Source organism: Bos indicus x Bos taurus, chromosome 16 (assembly GCF_003369695.1).
Source record: "Bos indicus x Bos taurus breed Angus x Brahman F1 hybrid chromosome 16, Bos_hybrid_MaternalHap_v2.0, whole genome shotgun sequence".
NCBI classification, from domain to species: Eukaryota; Metazoa; Chordata; class Mammalia; order Artiodactyla; family Bovidae; genus Bos; species Bos indicus x Bos taurus.
Window position 1 is genome coordinate 34,474,684 of NC_040091.1, and position 20,319 is coordinate 34,495,002.

Consider the following 20,319-nt stretch of genomic DNA (forward strand, 5'->3'; position numbering starts at 1 on the left):
GGAGTTGTGGCACACAGTGTTAATTGCTGAGGCATGAGGGATCTTTCCCCACCAGGGATCCAACCCTTGTCTACTGCATTGGCAGGTGGATTCTTCACCACTGAGCTACCAGGAAAGCCCTGCCTTATTTTTCTTAAATCCACATTCACAACACTACATATGTACTTAGTTGATAATTGTCTGTTCTCCCAACACCACCACAATGTAAAGTTTATGAGCAGGGACTCAGTACCAAAGAATGAATGATGCTTTAGGGAAAAATATGAGTCCTTCTTCATTCATTCAACTAATATTTATTGAGACTTTACTGTAGACTAGACAGTAAACATAGTCGACATTAAATATATAGAACTTGTTAAACGGTTGCATAAATCTAAGATACAAAATTATATGTTTTTTTTGTTTTTTAATAAGTGGTTGGGTTAATCTCACAGGTAAGTCCAGACTGGAAGCCTCAAGAACAAATCAAGATTTTGAGGGCAGCACACTGCCCCTCAGCTATTGCTCAATGCACCATGATGGAGAGCCACCCTGCCCTGACATTTAGACCTTACCTCCAAGACACTTGTAATGGGAGTTCACAGACCCTACTCATTCTCAACCCATCTTTTGAATACAGGTGGGAGGAGGCACACACCTTCGTGGAGGGCAGGTCCTTTGCCCTTGAGCAGACACTGTGCAGGCCAGCGGTGCTCAGGACAGCTTGCGGGTCTGAATAGTGACTGCATCCTCCTTGGGCCCTTTGTGGCTTGCGTAGAGGCAGTGGCGCAGCCCTGTAATGACTTTTCGGTTCACAGACCTGTGTTTAACTTGCTATCTCTTCACAGTATAAAAGGTCAGAGGAAGTGTTCTGCTTCAGAGATCACCTCTGCACCTGCTAGATGTGATGTGGAGCTGGAAGGTGATCGTAGCAAGGGCCTTAGTGACTGGGTGTATCCATTTTTACTGCAGGGAGGACACGAAGGACAATATGAGCAGGCCTGGGGTGCTGCCTGGGTTTGCATTAAATGTGTGACACCATTTGGCAGCGGTTCCTAACAGCTTCCTGGAAGGAGAGAAGCCAAGGCTAGGGGTCGCTCGTGTAACCCCCTCGTGAGCACGTGGTGGGCCAGAAACCCATAAATGTTCCTGAAGGAGTGAGTGAGAGGTGAACGCCAAGAGGTCTTCCGGCTGGGCTGGGGGAGGGGTGGCGATGCGAAGTGAGGAGCCACCGTGGTCGATCTCCCTTCCGGCTCTCATGGACTGGGAGGGCTGGAGCCAGCGTACAGGTTGGGGAGGGAGAAGGGGGCCAAGTGAGCTCGGACTCCGTTAAGACTGCGACAGGGGACGGGATTAGGCGGTGCGCCAGGATGGGTGGGGCTACAAGGCGAGTAGGGGCGGGGCCACAGTGGCAGGAAGGGGCGGGGTTACGAGGCGCGCCGGGGGCGGGGAAAAGGTCCGGAGCCGCACTAATACCATCTAATGCCTCGGGGCGCCCTGCGCCCCGCCCGGAACCGAGCGCGCCGGCCCCCGTAGTGCCAGCGGGGAGGCGCGGCGGCGGCTGGCGGAAGGGCAGGGTAGTCAAGCCTCACCCTGCCTGTCAGCGAGGGCGCCTACGAGCGCGTGGTGTTTTGCTTGGCTCCGTGGGGCTTCCGGGCGTGGGCAGCAACCTGCTAGTGCTCGTCATCTACCTCAAGTTACCGCGGCTCCGCAGCCCCGCCCGCCTCCTCCTGCTCCACGTCAGCCTCGGCGATCTGCTACCGTCCGTCCTCCAGGCCGCCCTGGCTTTCGCGTTCCCCCTGAGGGGCAGCAGGGTTGGGGGGCACCACGATCGGCGAGTGGGACGGCGAGTGGGCTTCAGCAGCAGCCTGTGAGGTGAGTGGTCGGAGTGGACCTCCCTCCCGCTCCTGCTCCCGGCCCCGCCCCCTCCCGCTTCGGGACCTCAGCCTCGCGGCGGGGCTCCCCTGTGGTCACCTCCCCACTGACCTCTATTCCTCTGACCTCCCCTCCTCCCCAGCCCGACTTTTCCCTCGTGACCTCACCTCTCCCCCATCTCGCCCCCTCCGCGCACCTCTCCTCCTCCCCCGCTGACCTCGTCCTCCTGCGCTCGCTCACCTCCCTCTTTCCCTCTGCTCACCAGGCCCCACGCCCACCCAAACCCCAGCCTGTCTGCAAGCCCCCGCTCCCCGGTGGGCCCAGTTCCTCCATACCCCATCTCTGGTCGCTGTCCTGCTCATCTACTTCTCTGCTTTCTGTCTCCTCATTTAATTCAACAGGGCACGAGACAATGGCTTATACACTTTGAGAAAAGAAATTAAGGGCCGTGGAGTTAAGAGATTCAAGGAAAACGGTGATTGATCTGTGAAAGTTGGAGAGGGTGATGAGATCTAATTCCTATATTAATTTCCTAAAATGAGAGATAGAAACTTAACATAGTCGCGATGTGTAAATTCTTTTTAAAAATTTGCCCATTAGCAGTTGTAAACCTTTGATTGCTTCCTAGGAAGTGAGATAGTTTTATTCAGGTCCTCAGAATGCACACTGGCATGTACCCTATTAGCTATTTTTTCTGTGTTTTCTTCCTTATAGTTTCCAGCACACGAAAGTCCCAGGTGAGATTGCAAATGGATGAGAGAATCCCAACTCAAAATGAACATATAATTAGCTGTGAAACCAGTAGGTTTCATTAAGTAGAACTTGATAATACAATACTCTTAACCCAGATGCAAGATTTAAATCTCACTAACATTTGACATTTTGAAGGATGAACCACCCCGCTGTTTCATTGAAGACATTATTTTCTAAGCTTGAAAAAGAAATTGTCATTTTGTATGTGCTCCAGAAATTTCATTTGTACAAAAGTTTGAAATAGAAATGTATATTTCTCAGGTCTTAAATTTCCTTAAAAAAAAAATCCTGAAATTCATTGATAATTCATTACTGCTTTTATCTTGGCAAGTTTACAAGAATAAAATCATTGTAGCATTATCAAGAGTATTTTCTTATTCACCAGCCTTCTATGTGATGACAAACCCGCATATTATATTTGTTATGATTCCTTTTTTATATGTTGAGGGACACAAGAAAATGCCATAGAAATCATAATTTTATTCGATTGTCTCAATGATTCTAATATTCTACTACTACCTACCCCTTCCCCAATAAGCATTTAAAGTTCTTATCTTCAAGAAGTGCATTTTCTGTGCTGGGAAATTCAGTTTCTATTCTAACTCAGTGCCTGGGAGTTTGGAAACAGGGGTATGGTGAGTTTTTTCTTAGTACCAGCATTTGTTTTCTTCCTCGTCCCTTCTATCTTGTGGCCTCACCCTACTGTATCTCCTTTTCTCTTCCATCCTTTTCCTCCCTCATCATCCCTGCTCCATTCCCACCCCAATCTGAAAGGATTTTCTAAGACTGCTAAAAATGTTCACCACACAGTATTTTGCCTGACCACTACTCTTTTTCTGGGCATTTAGTTAGTGCTTTCAACAATGACTTTAACCTGCCTTTAAGTTAGAGGTGGAAACTCTGGGACAGAACGTTCTGAGTCTTGTTCAAGCCCTGGGAGACAGGTCAATAGTGGATTATGATAGAGCTGAAAACATTTTTGTTGTTTAATTGCTAAGTCGTGTTTGACTCTATTGTGACCCTGTGGACTATAGCCCACCAGGCTTCACTGTCCATGGGATTTCCCAGGCAAGAATACTGGAGTGGGTTGCCACTTTCTTCCCCAGGGGATCTTCTCAACCCAGGGATGGAACCTATGTCTCCTGCACTGACCGGCGGATTCTGGAGTAAATTCCAAACATTGTGCTTCTAGGTAAGAGTTAAAGATAAAGAGAGGGAGGGTGCTTTCCTCATGTTAGCCCTAAGCAAGAACTAACTAACCCTGGAGTAGTGAAGGGCAGGACATTCTAAAATATCAAAAGTGACTGCTTACTTCAGAGGCTTCTAGAGAGGCTGCTCTGTCAAGTGGAAAGACCACTGGCCTGATGGTATGAGCATGGGTCCCACTCAATCCTGTGGCTAACCCGTCATGTGGACTCTCCCAGTCACTTAATATCTCTCCAGCCATCAGTTCTCTTACCTGGGGTTACAGGGTAATTGAGCTAAATGTTCTTTAAGGTTGTCCTGTCCTGCCTTGTGTTACGAGAATTCCTTTGATACCTGTAGGTTAGGAGGTGGCTGGTTTCAGCACTTATGGCTTATATCGTCTCTTACTCCCAAACCTCTGCTAGGTACATAGGTACATACTATGTAGGTACATACTAGGTACATACTATGGTTACGCTTCTTCACATACCCTCATGGGTTCTGTCTTCCTCTCCACACTCTGCAGGAAGAAAGCAGAATAAGTAATTCACATATATATATATATATATGAGTAGGCCAGGCAACCACTTCATTCTGTGCTCAATTCCTGGTTTCTTAGGGAGTGCTGAAAGCAAGTAGAATCCCTAGTATTCTTCAGGGAGAGGCTTTGACCAGACAAGACTATGAAGATTGCCATCTCATTTGAACTGGCAATTCAGTGAATTCGTCACTTTAAGTTCCAATTGAATGGCTTGTTATATGGGTATCCAGGATAATTAGTCATCTCAGCCTAGGCAGACCCAGTATGCACTGATCTAGGTTTCAGTAAGTGTAGCAGTAGGGAAAATCAGAGCTTAAGAAACTTACTCTTACCATGCAACGATGAGTGATAGAAAGGCCATCAAGCATGTGGTGTGTGTAATACTTCCAGGTGACTTTGCCTTTCAGCCCTTTGGCTATTGCACCTCTGGCAACACCTACCACCATGCAGGTGTTCTGCACATGGAATACAACCAGAATGATGCTACAGATTAACAGGAGAGACTTTCTTTACTACCACCTCCTACCCCTTCAAAAATAAGAACAACAAACAACATGCTAATCTTGGCAGAGGATGTTTAGACAGACCTTCATCTTGAGATGAAGAGATTCAGTCTCAGAGCTAGGGTCTTATAAAATGCACGTCACCCTATGGTGACGTGGGTTTTAGAAGCTGTACTTCAGTCACTCGGTTGTGTCCGACTCCTTGTTGACCCCGTGGACTGCAGCACGCCAGGCTTCCCTGTCCTTCGCTATTTCCCAGAGTTTGCTCAAACTCATGTCCATTAAGTCAGTGATGCCATCCAACCATCTCATCGTCTTGTTGTCTCCTTCTCCTGCCCTCAGTCTTTCCCAGCATCAAGATCTTTTCTGATGAGTCAGCTCTTTGTATCAAGTGGCCAAAGATTGGAGCTTCAGCTTCAGCATCAGTCCTTCCAATGAAGTAGATGTTATTTTATATTGCAGTGTTTTAACATATGGACCCAGGACTTTTCCTTTTTAACTTACACCTAAAAAACACACCTGTGCATATGCACATTTATATAAGGATTCTTACAAATACATTTTCAGTAGACTAATTCTTTTATATACCTAAACATTTTAATATGCTATTTTATTGAATTAATCCTTTTCTGATTATAGCAGTGGCCCATTCAATTGAAATAGTCTCATGTTGTTCCCATGAGAGCCTAAAGGTGGGTGGGGCATGAGAAAGTCTTCTGTTCATTTGTCTTAGAAGCATCCACAGACTGTATGGGCCACAGAAATATGCATAATCATAGCAGCGTGCACATAGTATATAGTATGTTTCCATAAACAGTGGAGCCACCTGTTCCTTGCAATTTAATCTCCTAGTTGTGCACCATTTATTCAAATACTTAAAACCAAAAGTTATAGAATTGTATTATACTAATTCTTTATTTTTGTGGGATGTTGTTATATCCATTCTTCATTGTTGAATTGCCTGACTTGGAGGAGTCTATGTCTTTTGCTTATTTTCAAGAAGTTAGAAAACGTGAGAAAGCATGTAATGACTTGCTTTAGTAGAATCTTATGTCCTGATATGAAGTTGTGCTCCATAGGATTATAATTATTGATGCTTGAAATTATTATTCTCTTAGTGTTGTTAATAATTGTATTCTTTCTTGAATTTTCTCCTTTCAGAGCAGAATTCCAGTCACAAATGCATATGTGATACATTTTGACATTCACTGCTAAGATGAAACACAGAAATGAACACCGTATACTTGTTTTATTATTCTCAGATATGATTAGATGTACTTTATCATGGTTTTATGCTACTGACCTATAAGAAAATAATTCTAAAAAAGGATAGCAGTTGAATACCTGGGACCTGCAACTTCAGTATTTCTGGGATGATCTGGAATATCACAAGGAGAGATTTTATTACAGTGTAGTCACACCTTCTCCGAACCCTCAGCCCAGATTCGTATACATTTTCTTCATTAGACGTCACCAGACACTTTTCCAGGATGGCCAACAGTCTCCCAACAGAATTTGATGTGATAGTGATGGGGACAGGTCTGCCTGAATCCATCCTTGCCGCTGCATGTTCCAGAAGTGGTCAAAGGGTTCTGCATCTCGATTCAAGAAGTTACTATGGGGGAAACTGGGCTAGTTTCAGCTTTCCAGGATTGCTATCCTGGTTGAAGGAACATCAGCAAAACAGTGACACTGGGGAGGAAAGCCCTGCTGCATGGCAAGACATGATCCATGAAACAGAAGAAGCCATCCCTCTTTGCAAGAAGGATGAAACCATTCAACACGCCGAAGTTTTTTGTTATGCCAGTCAGGGCATGGATGGCAATATTGAAGAGCTTGGTGCCCTGCAGAAAAATCCTTCTTGTGTAGCATCTAGTACCCTCATAAAACCTCTGGATTCTGCATGCTTGTCTGAGGAAACACACTCATCACACATTACTAGCTATGAAGTGCCTACACAAGACACTCCAAAAAACAATGAAGAAATAACTGATACGGCAGAAACTTCTGTGAAAGAAGAATATTGTGGGTATGATACTTATAAACACACAGTTTCAGATGGCACTAAAGATGAAATCAAACCTGTACTGGAAGACAACAGTGTGCCACCAAAGAGAAAAAGGATTGCTTACTCTCAAATAGTTAAAGAAGGCAGGAGGTTTAATATTGATCTGTCATCGAAGCTGCTTTATTCTCAAGGACTGTTAATCGATCTGTTAATCAAATCAAATGTTAGTCGTTATGCTGAATTTAAAAATGTCACTAGAATTCTTGCATTTCGAGAAGGAAAAGTAGAGCAGGTGCCTTGTTCCAGAGCAGATGTCTTTAATAGCAAAGAGCTCACTATGGTTGAAAAGAGGATGCTAATGAAATTTCTTACATTTTGTTTAGATTATGAACAACATCCTGAGGAATACCAAGCTTTCACACAATGCTCATTTTCAGAGTACTTGAAAACCAAAAACTTAACCCCCAGCCTCCAGCATTTTATACTTCACTCGATTGCCATGATGTCAGAATCCTCTTGCACTACAGTAGATGGCCTTAAAGCAACAAAAACCTTTCTTCAGTGTCTTGGACGGTTTGGCAACACTCCCTTTTTATTTCCCTTATATGGCCAAGGTGAAATTCCCCAGTGTTTCTGCAGGATGTGTGCAGTTTTCGGTGGGATATATTGTCTTCGCCATAAAGTACAATGCCTTGTAGTTGACAGAGAATCTGGAAGATGTAAAGCAATTATAGATCACCTTGGTCAAAGGATAAATGCTAAATATTTCATTGTGGAAGATAGTTACCTGTCTGAGGAAACATGTTCAAGTGTGCAGTACAAGCAGATATCCAGGGCAGTGCTCATTACAGATCAGTCTGTCCTAAAGACAGATTCAGATCAGCAGATTTCCATTTTGATAGTACCTCCGGTGGAACCAGGAGCATATGCTGTCCGAATCATTGAATTGTGTTCTTCAACCATGACATGCATGAAAGACACCTACCTGGTACATCTGACCTGTTCATCTTCCAAAACAGCAAGAGAAGACTTAGAATCAGTGGTGAAGAAATTATTCACCCCATATTCTGAGACAGAAGTAGACAATGAAGAACTTCCAAAGCCAGGACTCTTGTGGGCTCTTTATTTTAACATGAGAGATTCCTCAGGAGTCAGCCGTAGCTCATACAATGGCTTGCCTCCCAACGTTTATGTCTGCACTGGGCCTGACTCTGGACTCGGAAGTGAGCATGCCGTCAAGCAAGCTGAAACACTCTTCCACGAGATCTTTCCAAGTGAAGAATTCTGCCCCCCACCTCCAAATCCGGAAGACATTTTCTTTGACGGTGATGAAAAGCCATCAGAGCCTCTTGGAACCAATAATATAGTAATGGCCAAACTAGAATCCTCTGAGGGAAGCAAAAACCTAGAAAGTTCAGGGAAGCACCTTCAAAATTAGAAAAAAAAACAAACTGGAAATGCTACTTTGGGCCTTCATCCTGGCATCAGAATATTCTCATTTAAAGGACAGTTTCCTATATGAGTAATTAGATGTGGTTATATGATGAATGCCATGCAGATGTTGTCTATAATTCTCTTTGTGACTTTTAGTCATTGGATGCCTTTGTTAACCTATCAATGACGGATGTATTGGTTATTGGACTTGTTTTTGTTTCAGAATGGGCTCCATGACCCAGAATTAGCTTTATTTTAGTACTGGGTATATATGTGAGAGTTCCGTGTTAGCAATGGTGCTTAAAGGAAGATGATATTATATCTACTGATTATCTTCAAATTTTATTATTGTCTACAGAACGGTGATATCTAAGGAATATTTAAATTATTTTTACAGCTATTACAGTTGCTACCACCTCTGAGAAGTGAAACACAGAGGAAATTACGTGGGTCTTTTGTTTATAATATAAACATACAGATATGGTGGCAGCAATAGCAACTAATGCAAGTGCCAATGTGATAAAATATGTTTGTAATTGTTGGAAGAATAGTTTTGCATGATCTTTTATTTGTGAAGGTGATGTTTAGAATGTATCTTGCAGTTTAATTCTCCTGCTTGACCCTTGTAATCAATGAGGCAGTGATGTCATCCCAGTCTTATACATTGGAAAGAGTCAGAGAGTTCAGTTAGTAGTTGCAAAGCTCATTCTTGGGAGGTTTGGTCCAAAGAAAATCTAGGGGGAAAGATTAGTTCTGGTTCAATACTTCAGAAAATTTATGCAGAGCACTGCTCTGGCACCTAAAAGAAAAGAACTTCTAAGTAATTCAGGCTAAAGAAAAAATAAACTACTCCAGGAAAAGATATTTCAGAATGCCTATTCTGAAATTGCTAAGGAGAAACTTGAGTGAAACATTTTTATCCTGGGAATACAGATGGTTTTAAAAATCCATCTGTGAGTAGATTTCCCAAGATTTCACAATGAAAGTGAAGTATATCATTTTGTTGGCCCCACCACTTTAATTAGTAACACTACAGTTGTTAGTAAATCAGAGGAAGCTTTACCATGCCCCTTTGGTTGTGTCCCAGCAAGTAACAAGGTGGACGCCTTCATAATCAGCTCCTGCCTCTTAGCTGTTATCTAGAAGATAGAAACATTTTTTTCCAGAACCACCAGAAGTTATAAAGCTGCTTATATTCTAGCAGGACAAGCTTGTGGAACTGTCAGAAAAAGTAAACTTCCTTCCTAAGTCACCATTTCCATTCCTCAGAGAATGATAATCCTATAGGAAATAAGCCCTTTAATTATGATTTTTTGCCCGGGAACAGAGCATTTACTATGTGCTACGCACTCCAGTACTCTTGCCTGGCAAATCCCATGGACGGAGGAGCCTGGTGGGCTGCAGTCCATTGGGTCGCTAGGAGTCGGACACCACTGAGTGACTTCACTTTCACTTTTCACTTTCATGCATTGGAGAAGGAAATGGCAACCCACTCCAGTGTTCTTGCCTGATGAATCCCAGGGATGGGGGAGCCTGCTGGGCTGCCGTCTCTCGGATTGCACAGAGTCGGACACGACTGAAGCTACTTAGCAGCAGCAGCAGCACGCACTTATTGTACTCTCTCATTATAGTTTCTCAACAACTCTGTGAGGCAGATAATACATTTTCAGAGAGAAAATAAAGACAATAATTCACTCTGATTCGTGGCAGAGCCAACATTGAAATCCAGGCTTTCATGATTTCAAAATCTTTCAACCTCTGTTAACTGTTAGAAGAGTATAGGTACTAAAGGAGAAAGAAAAGATTACTGGCTCATGAGAACCAGTCTAGCATTGCTAGTGAAGCAAAGTAGGCAGACAGCTTATTACTGAGTCAGAGAAATAGGAAAGTAAAGATTAATTAAAAATGCATGTAACTTAGAGCTATGAATCTCACTGTAGTAGAATTTGTCTGAGCTTTAACACAATTATTTTAAATTTACCTTTTGATTATGATGTTATAAAAAGTAACATGTTACTAGGGCAAAGTACGCTCTAAATAGACTTTTGTTGCTCTTCTGTATGTGAGAAAAATGAAACAAGAACAATTTAAGTAAATTTCAACTTACTGAATTAGAGAAGTCATGAATTGATATTAATATATATATTTTGAATCTAGCAAATCTGTTATTGGTTGGCTTCTAGGCTTATACTTATCAAAACAAATGAAATGTCTGAAATAGACCTAAAAATTAGTTATTAAAATGTAAAAGAATTTGAGATGTTAAATTAAGTGGAAGTGAAGGTAATCCAGACCTATTGAAAATATTTTAATTTCAATATGAGGAATATTTTTATTCATAAGAATTTGAGAATATCAGTGAGATGTTGCAAAAGATGATAGAACCACAGTAATAGAAACAGGAAAATGTTAGATAAAATCAGTGTTTTAAAAACTAAGAAATGAATTTATTACTTTCCTACTTGAATACAAATAAATTGGAAATAAATTATTACCAAAGAAAAGCATTTTAAAAATTAGAGGAGAGTATAATTTTTTTTTTATCCTTTTTTTTTTTTAAAGATTTATTTTTGATATGGACCATTTTTTTAAAGCCTTACTGAATTTGTTACAATATTGCTTCCTTTTTATTTTTTGATTTTTGGCTATGAGGCATATGAGTAGGATCTTAGCTCCCCAACCAGAAATTGAACTCACACCTTCTGCATTGGAAGGAAAGTCTTAACCACTGGATCACTAGGGAAGTCCCAACCTAGTATAATTTTCTGACAAACCCATTTTACTCTTATGGGCTTATTGGTGAACTTTTTCAAATGTTCAAAGAATAAATAATATCTATGTACTAGAAAGATGATATACTAACACTTACATTTTGAAGTTAATATCGCCTCAGTACTAGGAGGAAACATTTTGAAAAGGGTCTCATCTGAACAAATGCAAAATACTAGCAAATGAAAAATAGTTATTTACTGTCACTCAGAATTATGCGGTTAGTGTTCAACAGAATAACCATTAAATCAATATCAACAGAACAAAGTAGTAAAAATTCAAGGAACTAACTACAGGTAACTTTAAAAATACTAATAAAAATATTTATTTATCTCTGTTAATGACTTTGTGGCTTCTCATTGTGATAAGTAATTATTAAAACCAAGAACTTATATCATTCCTGTTAGGGGAAAATAAGAAACAATTCTCAACCAGAAATTAAATAATCTTGGCACTATTTTTTATATATAGTTGAAGAAAACTCATCATTGTAATAAATCCTTAATAAGCATATGTAAATGAGAAAGATAAGGAGAGCACAAATTTTTTTCTATTAGTATGGCTTTTAAATTAGTGAAACTAATCATAAACATAAAAGTATCATAAACATAAAAGTATCAAACATAAAAGACTAATTCAGAAAATTGCAGGATATATAACATTTAAAAATTAATCTTATTTCTAGATTCCAACAATGATAAGCTACATTAAAGTGCTTGGGTATTAGTATATGCAAGCCATTTAAAGAAAGTTACACAACTGTGTTGGGATAAATTTAGAAAGATGCTTATGCAGAAGCAGATTGAAGGAACTATATCCTAGTGTAATGGAAGGGAAGTAAATAGGAAATCTGAAAACCAAAATTGTAGTCCTCACCTTACTACTTACAGTTGTATAATCGTGGGAAAATCATGCCTACTTTTCATTTCATCATCTATAAAGTAGAAATAATGTTTTCAGAATTATTGTGAGGGCTAATGTAAATGAAATTATGTCCAAAGAACTGGCAATAAGGTGAAGTTAGTACGTAAATTTGCTACACTTCCACTTAACATGGATGGATGGATGATTTATATAATTTGACAGAATTATGATAATTTAGGCTAATAAGCAAAGATATGTCTTTTTAACTTTAGGAGGAAAAAGGGATTCTTGCATCCCAAGAGATGGGGTAAAACCTACCTGCATTATACAAGGATAAAGTACTCTATTTTTTAAAAGGTAAATGCAAATCCATAAGGCTTACTAGGCAAATTTATGAAAGAATTAAGTTCAAACAAGAAGATAACAAATAGAAGTTAATTCTTAGAATGATACTCAGATTGCCTAATATTAAAAATGCAAACTAAGCAACTTTGATGTAGTTCATGCAAAAAAATTTTAATTGCATGTATCCTCATACCAGTGGCATTATTATATTCGTTTTTTGAAGAACTATTTAGAAAAATATAATAAGAACCCTATAACCAGTCTGTCTTTTGATAGATCTAATTTACTCTGAGTAGCATATGCCCAGGAAAATATTTTAAAAGAAAAAATGCTATTTGTATAAAGATATTTCTAGTGAGTGCATTTATTTGAATTTCTAAAAGAGCCCAGTAATTGGGAACTGGATAAGTAAATTTTCATGTATTGCTATTGCTTTCATAGACTGTTAAATAGCCATTAATAGTATTGATATATGTAAAACTGTATGGGAAATGTTTAAATGAGCCTCAGAAGTGTTAAGTTATTGTATTTACTGATTGTGTAAAAATTGAGGTCTCTACGTTAGAAAGAATCAGCATAAAACATTGTAATTAGAGTGTAACATTAAGAGGCCCTTTTCTATAAAATATTGATGTGTGAAATAAAAAATAAAAGATTAATTGATAAAATGGTTTACTGAATTAGAGACAGTATTATTGATTTCTTTGAAACTTCTAAAATCCTCCTTTAAATTAAAAATATATATTTAAATGTTAGTGTCAAAAGATAATCTTCAGAGGCATGGACAGGTTTTCCAGCCCTTGTGGTCAAGATGGATTTTGTGTCTTATGTATCTTTTCTCAGTTGCCCAGCATTAAGGTATACTATGACTATAAATAGACTTTTCCCCTGCAATGGTGACCTCAGAACCAGAGGTGGAAATAATAGAAATGATACTAATACATTCCAGGACATCAGCATGAAGCCATTGTATTAAACACATGTTGTATTGACACATTCACAGAATACACATACTGTATTCACACATTAAAGTGTGTGAAAGTCGCTCAGTTGTGTCCGACTCTTTGTGACCCCATGGACTGTACAATCCATGGAATTCTCCAGGCCACAATACTGGAGTGGGTAGCCGTTCTGTTCTCCTTTCCCTTCTCTGGATCTTCCCAACCCAGGGATTGAACCCAGGTCTTCCACATTGCAGGCGGATTCTTAACCAGCTGAACCACAAGGGAAGCCCCACACTAATTAAAAATATCACCCCAAATCCAAGAACAAACTTGGAGGCCAGGGGAATGAAAGTTGGGTTTAGACCGGCAGTGAGAAATGAAATATTCCCTACCATATCAGTAAACAAGGATGTCACAGTCACTGTAGTCCTCCAATGTGAGCTGGTGAGCCTCATGGGCACTTAGGAAGAATAGGAGCCATCAGACCACACCAGTTCCTATGGTGAGCCCTGAGGGAAGGAAGCTCAGGATGTGGAAACACAGGCTACTGTCCTGGATAGCAGTGAGCCCAGACTCTTGCATCTTCCACACATGCTGTTGCTGCTGCTAAGTCGCTTCAGTCGTGTCCAACTCTGTGCGACCCCATAGATGACCCCTGGGATTCTCCAGGCAAGAACACTGGAGTGGGTTGCCATTTCCTTCTCCAATGCGTGAAAGTGAAAAGTGAAAGGGAAGTCGTTCAGTCGTGTCTGACTCCTAGCGACCCCATGGACTGCAGCCCACCAGGCTCCTCTGTCCATGGGATTTTCCAGGCAAGAGTACTGGAGTGGGGTGCCATTGCCTTCCCACACATAGAAAAGCACTAAATTCCTCAACTTAGTATATCTGGTTTTCTTTAATTAACAATAATCTTTTGATGTTCATGCTACCTGCTCTTTGTTACAAAGCTTCCATATAACCTGGCTCCTCCCCTCACCTCCTCAGAGCAGTTCTATCAGAGTTACTTGAGATGCTGTCTCACAGGCTTGAAGTTCTAAGAAGTCTTGCTGAATAAATCATAACACTCAATTTTTAGGTTGTAAATATTTTTTAAGTCAGCAGTAGTGGCCAAGCCTGTGCCTGAGGAGTGTTTTCAGGGAGACTGGTGCCAGGGAGAGATCTCAGGGTACTGAGGATGCTGGCAGACTCTTTCTTATCAATCTGAGAGATCCAAATCAAGGTGATTTAATTCAACAAACAAAACCAAATCAAGGTGATTTAATTCAAACAAACAGTTTGAACCTCAGTTGTGGGTTATGAATTTGCATTGTTCTAGGGATTAGAAATAGGAAAATAAATGACAGATTCCCTGTAGCTGAGCACCAGTCCCTTAGAGGATGTGTGTTTTATTTTATCTTAATTTTTCTATCAATCATACTCCCCATTATAACCACCTCCTCTCTCTCCCTCCACCCCAGAAGAAAAGGAAAAACAAAAATGTGATTTGTGATGCATGTACCAGGGGGTACCAAAATCTTTGATTATGCAGTTGGAAACAAGTAGCTTAATAAAAGTTAAAAGGTAGATCAGTTAATACTTTCTGAAATCTTTTTCAGTTAACATTCAGTTAATTAATTTTCTGCCATTAATCAGAAGCTTTCTGGCCTGCCTGGGGAATGGAGTGAGGAGACGGTATGAAAGATTGGTTAGGGCCCCAGAAGCCCAAAGTGTTAAGAGGTCAGGGAGTAGAAGTACAAAGAAATCAAAATGAGAGAAGCAGATCACAAAGTTTCAAAACCAAAAATATTCTGATTAGGATAGTTTTACCTACCTTAGTCTTGGCAAGAAATTTGGTAGTCATGGTTTTATTGCATTAGAGTAGTTGCTTCACTTTTGAAAATTTAAACATTTTTATTTCAGTATTTCTACTCTCAGAAAGGGACATTGTTTCCAGTGTAGTTCTTACTCCTTTAGCCAACAACCATATGTATATGATTCCTTGGGCTTCCTTGGTGGCTCAGGGAATGAGGGCTCAACCGAGGGCTTCCCTGGTGGCTCAGATGGTTAAGCCTGTACTGCAGGAGACCTGGGTTCGATCCCTGGGTTGGGAAGATCCCCTGGAGAAGGAAATAGCAACCCACTCCAGTACCCTTGCCTGGAAAATCCAATGGACAGAGGAGCCTGGTACAGTTCGTGGGGTTGCAGAGAGTCAGACACGACTGACTTCAGTATATGTATATTCACATTTCAACAGCAGGGGGCACAGTACCTCCAGCTTTCTGTAAGGCATGAACAAAGATGCTGAGTGATTCAACTGAAAGAATTTAACGTGAGTATTAACCGTTCTGCTACAGCATTTGTAGGATTTTTTCTCCTAACAATTACATTTTTTATATGAACTTCAGGACAAGTGTGTAAGGTAAGATAGGGCAGATATTTATATCCGTTTTACAGATAAGACTTGGAAGAATTAAGTGACTTGACTTGCCTGGACTCTCTCCTAGTAAATATTCAGATCCATTAAGTAGAATTGAGATGTAGCTTCTGCTTTGCCTTCATTCATGATGGTTATTTATTGCATATAAAAATGCACAGCACATCACTATTTTAAAAGTGGTTGTTTCTAGAATACATTTATTTTTTAACAAATAAATCATCTTATAAATTACAATTTGTGTAATTAAACAGAGTCAACTAGAATTGGAAGAAGAAGGGAGTTTAAGCTCACACCTGAAATCAAAGCAAACTGTTTCTCCTGTTTTTATGTCAAGAGCTTCATTTCTATAATATAGTATTTTTATTTGTTTCTGTTGATATCCTATAATTTTGACATTTGCTTGTTATATAGGTTTTTAATCCTTAGTACATGAATAAAGGGATAGATATCAGAGGAAAAGACATGACTTTGGATTTGAAGGTGCAAGGTTGACAAAGTGTAGTAGGAAGATAAATATGTATTTGTAATTCAGTCAGAAGGAAATATATATTTAGGCATTTTACAGTTTTAAAGAAACAGGAATCCTAGGGGATACTAGTGCAGTGGGGTTTATGTCAATTCTTTTGATTATAGGTCATAAAATTAATGCCCCTGGGCATCCCATTTCTGTTTGACACTTTTACTTGCTCATTCATTCATCTTGAGAAATGGAATATTTCCTGCCATATCAGTAAACAAGGATGTGGTGACCAGGAACGCCAGCCGTCATGGATGGAGAGCTGGTGACCCCTGAGGGAACTCAGGAAGGAAAGAATACCTGCCCTCTTACAGCCATCAGTCACTCCCTTCCATGAGCCCTGAGGAATGTCAGGACATGAAAACAAGATACTGGCCCCAGAGAGCTGAGGTGCCTATCAAAGGAATTATTTCAGTGAGTTCATTCTCTTGCATCGTCCAATACATAGAAAAGTGCTAAATCCCACTACTTTGGATATCTGGTTTTCTTTAACAATAATCTTTTGCTGTTCCTGACTACCTGCACTTTATTGCAAAATTTCCATGTAACCTGACTCCTCCCCTTGTTTCCTTGGAGCAGTTCTCTCAGGGTTGCTTGAGATGCTGTCTCCCAGGCTTGAAGTCCTAAAAATTCTCACCAAATAAAACATAACTCTCAACTTTTAGGTTGTGGATATTTTTTAAGTCTACAATCTCATACATATAAAAATAAGAACAGAAATATTATGAATCAGTATGGGGAAGTATTAATTTTACTTCATTTAATTTCATTATATGTGTTTATCTTTAATTGATTGGTACAAAGACTTTGTACTAAATAAACCATCCATATGGTTGGAAGACTAAATAAATATATGGGTGGAAGACTAAATTTCAGTAATGAAGAAATTTGGGGGAATGGACTGCTGAGGGAGAAGCAGGAAATCTTGTCTTTAGCTAATTAATGTAGTTGTTAAGTTCCTAAAATGATTTAAGTGAAGTATTAAAAAAAAGCTGTAAGTCCTTTTGTTCCTTTAACAATTCTATTTTATGACTACACGCCATTATTTGCAATGCCCTCTGTTGGTGAAACAAGTATAAACCAGGTGTGTATTAAAAGGAAAAAGCAAAAGAGAACTGCACTGGAAGTAGTTTGCAATGAGATCGTAATCTCTTTTAAAACAAAGTCTGTGTGTGTTGTACCTCTGTATTCCCTACATTGTCTTGCACTTCACAGGCATGCAAAAAAATTTCGCAAAATGGAATACCCACTAGCAGTTTCCAGCACCTCTGTTCTTCTAGTTTAAAACCGAGGAACAGAGTACCACTGGGAACAGTCTGGGAAAATGTATCAAAAGCCATAGTCCTGGATCTTTGTACTATTAGCACAGGTAATTAGTTTTAGGGTAAACCTACGTGAGTGAATAAAGCTACTTAAAATAGGGGACATTTCAATAATCTATGAAATGTTTCATCTAATCATTTTACTGATTTTCTCCCATCAAGGCAATGGTTCTCAAACCAGGGTGATTTAGCTCTTTGGGGGACATTTGACAATGTCTGGAGACATTTTTGGTTATAAAAACTCGGAAGGGGCTGCAACAGGCATCTAGTGGGCAGAAGTCCTGCTAAACATCCTAAGATGCCCAAGATAGCTTCCCCACAAGAATTATTCAGCCCAAAATGTCCACACTGCCATGCTAGAGAAACTGCATTCGAGTAAGAGTTTCTTTTATGCACCCCACTTTAGACTTTCTTCCTCAACATCTTCAGACTCCCTCAGTGCTTCTTCATCAGGGTCACTGTTGGTAGAGACTGCTGTCTGTTGCCCCCTTACATACCATCCCTCTACTCCTTCATCTCTGTTCCCTCACAAATTAGCAGAGGCTTCCACCCAAAGGTTCATGATAAACTCCAAAACAAGATTCATAGATATAGTGAATATATCTCATCCTGCCCCAATTTTCAGATACAGACTAGATATGTTGGGGAGTTTTAGAAAAAATCATTCATCTCATTCGGGTATAGAATAACTCTGCAAAGCAGTTATAGAAATGAAAGGATGATATTTTTGTATTGTTTTTTTAGTTATTTTTGTCGGGTTCTCTTATTGTTGTTAGGGGAAACATACTGATTGAAACCACCCACCCTGGCCAGGCACCATAGTAACCATTTGCATGAGTTGTTTTATGACAGGAGATCCTGATAAAGAATACGGAACTAATAAGCCACCACCAACCGCAAGAGTTCAGGAAAGGTCTAAAGGAGACACCGCGTGGCCGTCCACTTCCCAGAATCCCTCTTGCTAACACTCATCTTGGCTGAACGATGCATGTGCCACCAGGAAAGACTCAGAATTAGAATGATTGGCCAAAGACCACCCGGAAACTAATCCCATCACCATAAAACCTGAGACTGCGAGCCACGCGGCAGAACAGCTTTCCTGGGTTCCCTTACCCTACTGCTCTCCACCTGGGTGCCCTTTCCCAATAAAATCTCTTGCTTTGTCAGCACATGTGTCTCCTCAGACAATTCATTTCTGAGTGTTAGACAAGAACCCAGTTTCGGGCCCTGGAAGGGGTCCGCCTTCCTGCAACATTATCTTTTAAATATCTTTTTAAAAATATGTTTCTCTCTACACACTGCAAACAGCTACCTCAAATCAACGTAAAAGTATTTTAGCATACTTTTTTTGGAGGAGTATTATTTACCTGACAGGCTATGGGCAAGTGAATCAAATTATATGTATATAATAATATCCCATGAGTTTCAGAGAAGCCAATATAAGACTAAATAAACCATCCATAATTGAATCATATTCACACTTACTGATCTTTCATTAAGCAATGAAATAGTAAAGCAGTTTGACATTTTACTATTGTTTAGTTGCTAAGTCATGTCTGATTCTTTTGCAACCCCATTAACTGTAACCTGCCAGGCTCCTCTGTCCATGGGATCTCTCAGGCAAGAATACTGGAATGGGTTGCCATTTCCTTCTTCAGATCTTCCCAGCCCAGGAATCAAACCTGCATTAGCATGCATATTCTTTACTGCTGAATCATCAGGCAATGCCCCCACCCCCCCCCCACCCCCCCCCCCCCAGCTAGTGATTGATTAAATGTGAGTGCTACAGGAAAGGAAGAGAAACCAGGACCCAATAGAGGAAGAGCTAGTGGACAGGGACCTGTTATGAATGCAAACATGATGCCCTGACCAATTTAATGCAATAACCTCTGGATTGTCCTGGATTAGGAAAATTCCCTTCCAGGATTCCAAAATATACACTCTTTTTTTTTTTTTCCTCCTGGACTTGCTGAACTCCAAGGATATGAATCAGAGGATGCCAGTATCTTAATTACCAGAGTCTGTCTGAGACTTAGATCAAATAGAGAACAACCAAACCAGTGATGGGAGGGGAGAAACATAATCCTAGTGATATATTTCGGGTCCTTAATTTATGTGGCTCACATTATATTTCTATTGGAAATACAAAACTGGCATAGAAATAGGAGATGAGTCAGGACAGAGGTTATAAAAACCAAGGTGAACTTTAAAAAGAGCCTGGTCTAAAGTGTTGATGCTGCAAATGTTTTATTAATAGCAAATGATGGGTCAATTGATAAAATTATAGAGCTATGGTTTTAAATTGAAGAATTCTTATGATTCAAATGGGGATGTCTTTAAAATACAGATTACCAAATACCACTCTTACATTCTGGGTCAGTGAGTATACAAAGAGCAATTGTAGTTGATTGCTGCACGGGTGGTAGGTTGTCATGCATATGACATTAAAGCAAGTATCTTATGATAAGGTAGTAGGGATTTAGTTTATCTTCTGTTGGATAGTTTAGAGAGTTGTACTGAAGGCATTAAAGTTCTGTACACTTTCTCACCTAACAATTATATTGCCAGAATTTATCCTAATAAAGTAATCATGGATGTGTGTAAATATATAGCTAATAGATTATAATACCCATGGCTCACACTTGTTAAATGTGTACCCTATGCCAGGTACTGTTATAACTGCTTTATGCATATTCATTAACTCTATCTTCATCCCAATTCTGCAAGGTAGCTAGATAATATACTATTACCCCATTTTATAAAGAAATTAATGCACCAGGAGATTGACTTTTTCAAGGTCACATAAAAAGTGGAAGACATGGAACCTGAACCTAGGGCCCTGGGTTGTGCTATCTCTTCTCATA

General features: G+C 40.0%; 1 protein-coding gene across 1 annotated transcript; it reads left to right on the forward strand.

Annotated features, from left to right (window-relative positions):
• The first annotated feature begins 1,439 nt into the window (after positions 1-1,439).
• CHML (CHM like, Rab escort protein 2) lies at positions 1,440-12,939 on the forward strand. Its single transcript, XM_027564722.1, has 3 exons — positions 1,440-1,854; positions 3,714-3,799; positions 5,998-12,939. The coding sequence occupies exon 3, from the start codon at positions 6,327-6,329 to the stop codon at positions 8,280-8,282; it is 1,956 nt and encodes a 651-aa protein (XP_027420523.1). The 5' UTR covers positions 1,440-1,854; positions 3,714-3,799; positions 5,998-6,326; the 3' UTR covers positions 8,283-12,939.
• The last annotated feature ends 7,380 nt before the right edge of the window (positions 12,940-20,319 follow it).

Coding starts and splice junctions, on each gene's coding strand:
- CHML (XM_027564722.1), top strand. CDS start 6,327: ATGGCCAACAGTCTCCCAACAGAATTTGATGTGATAGTGATGGGGACA.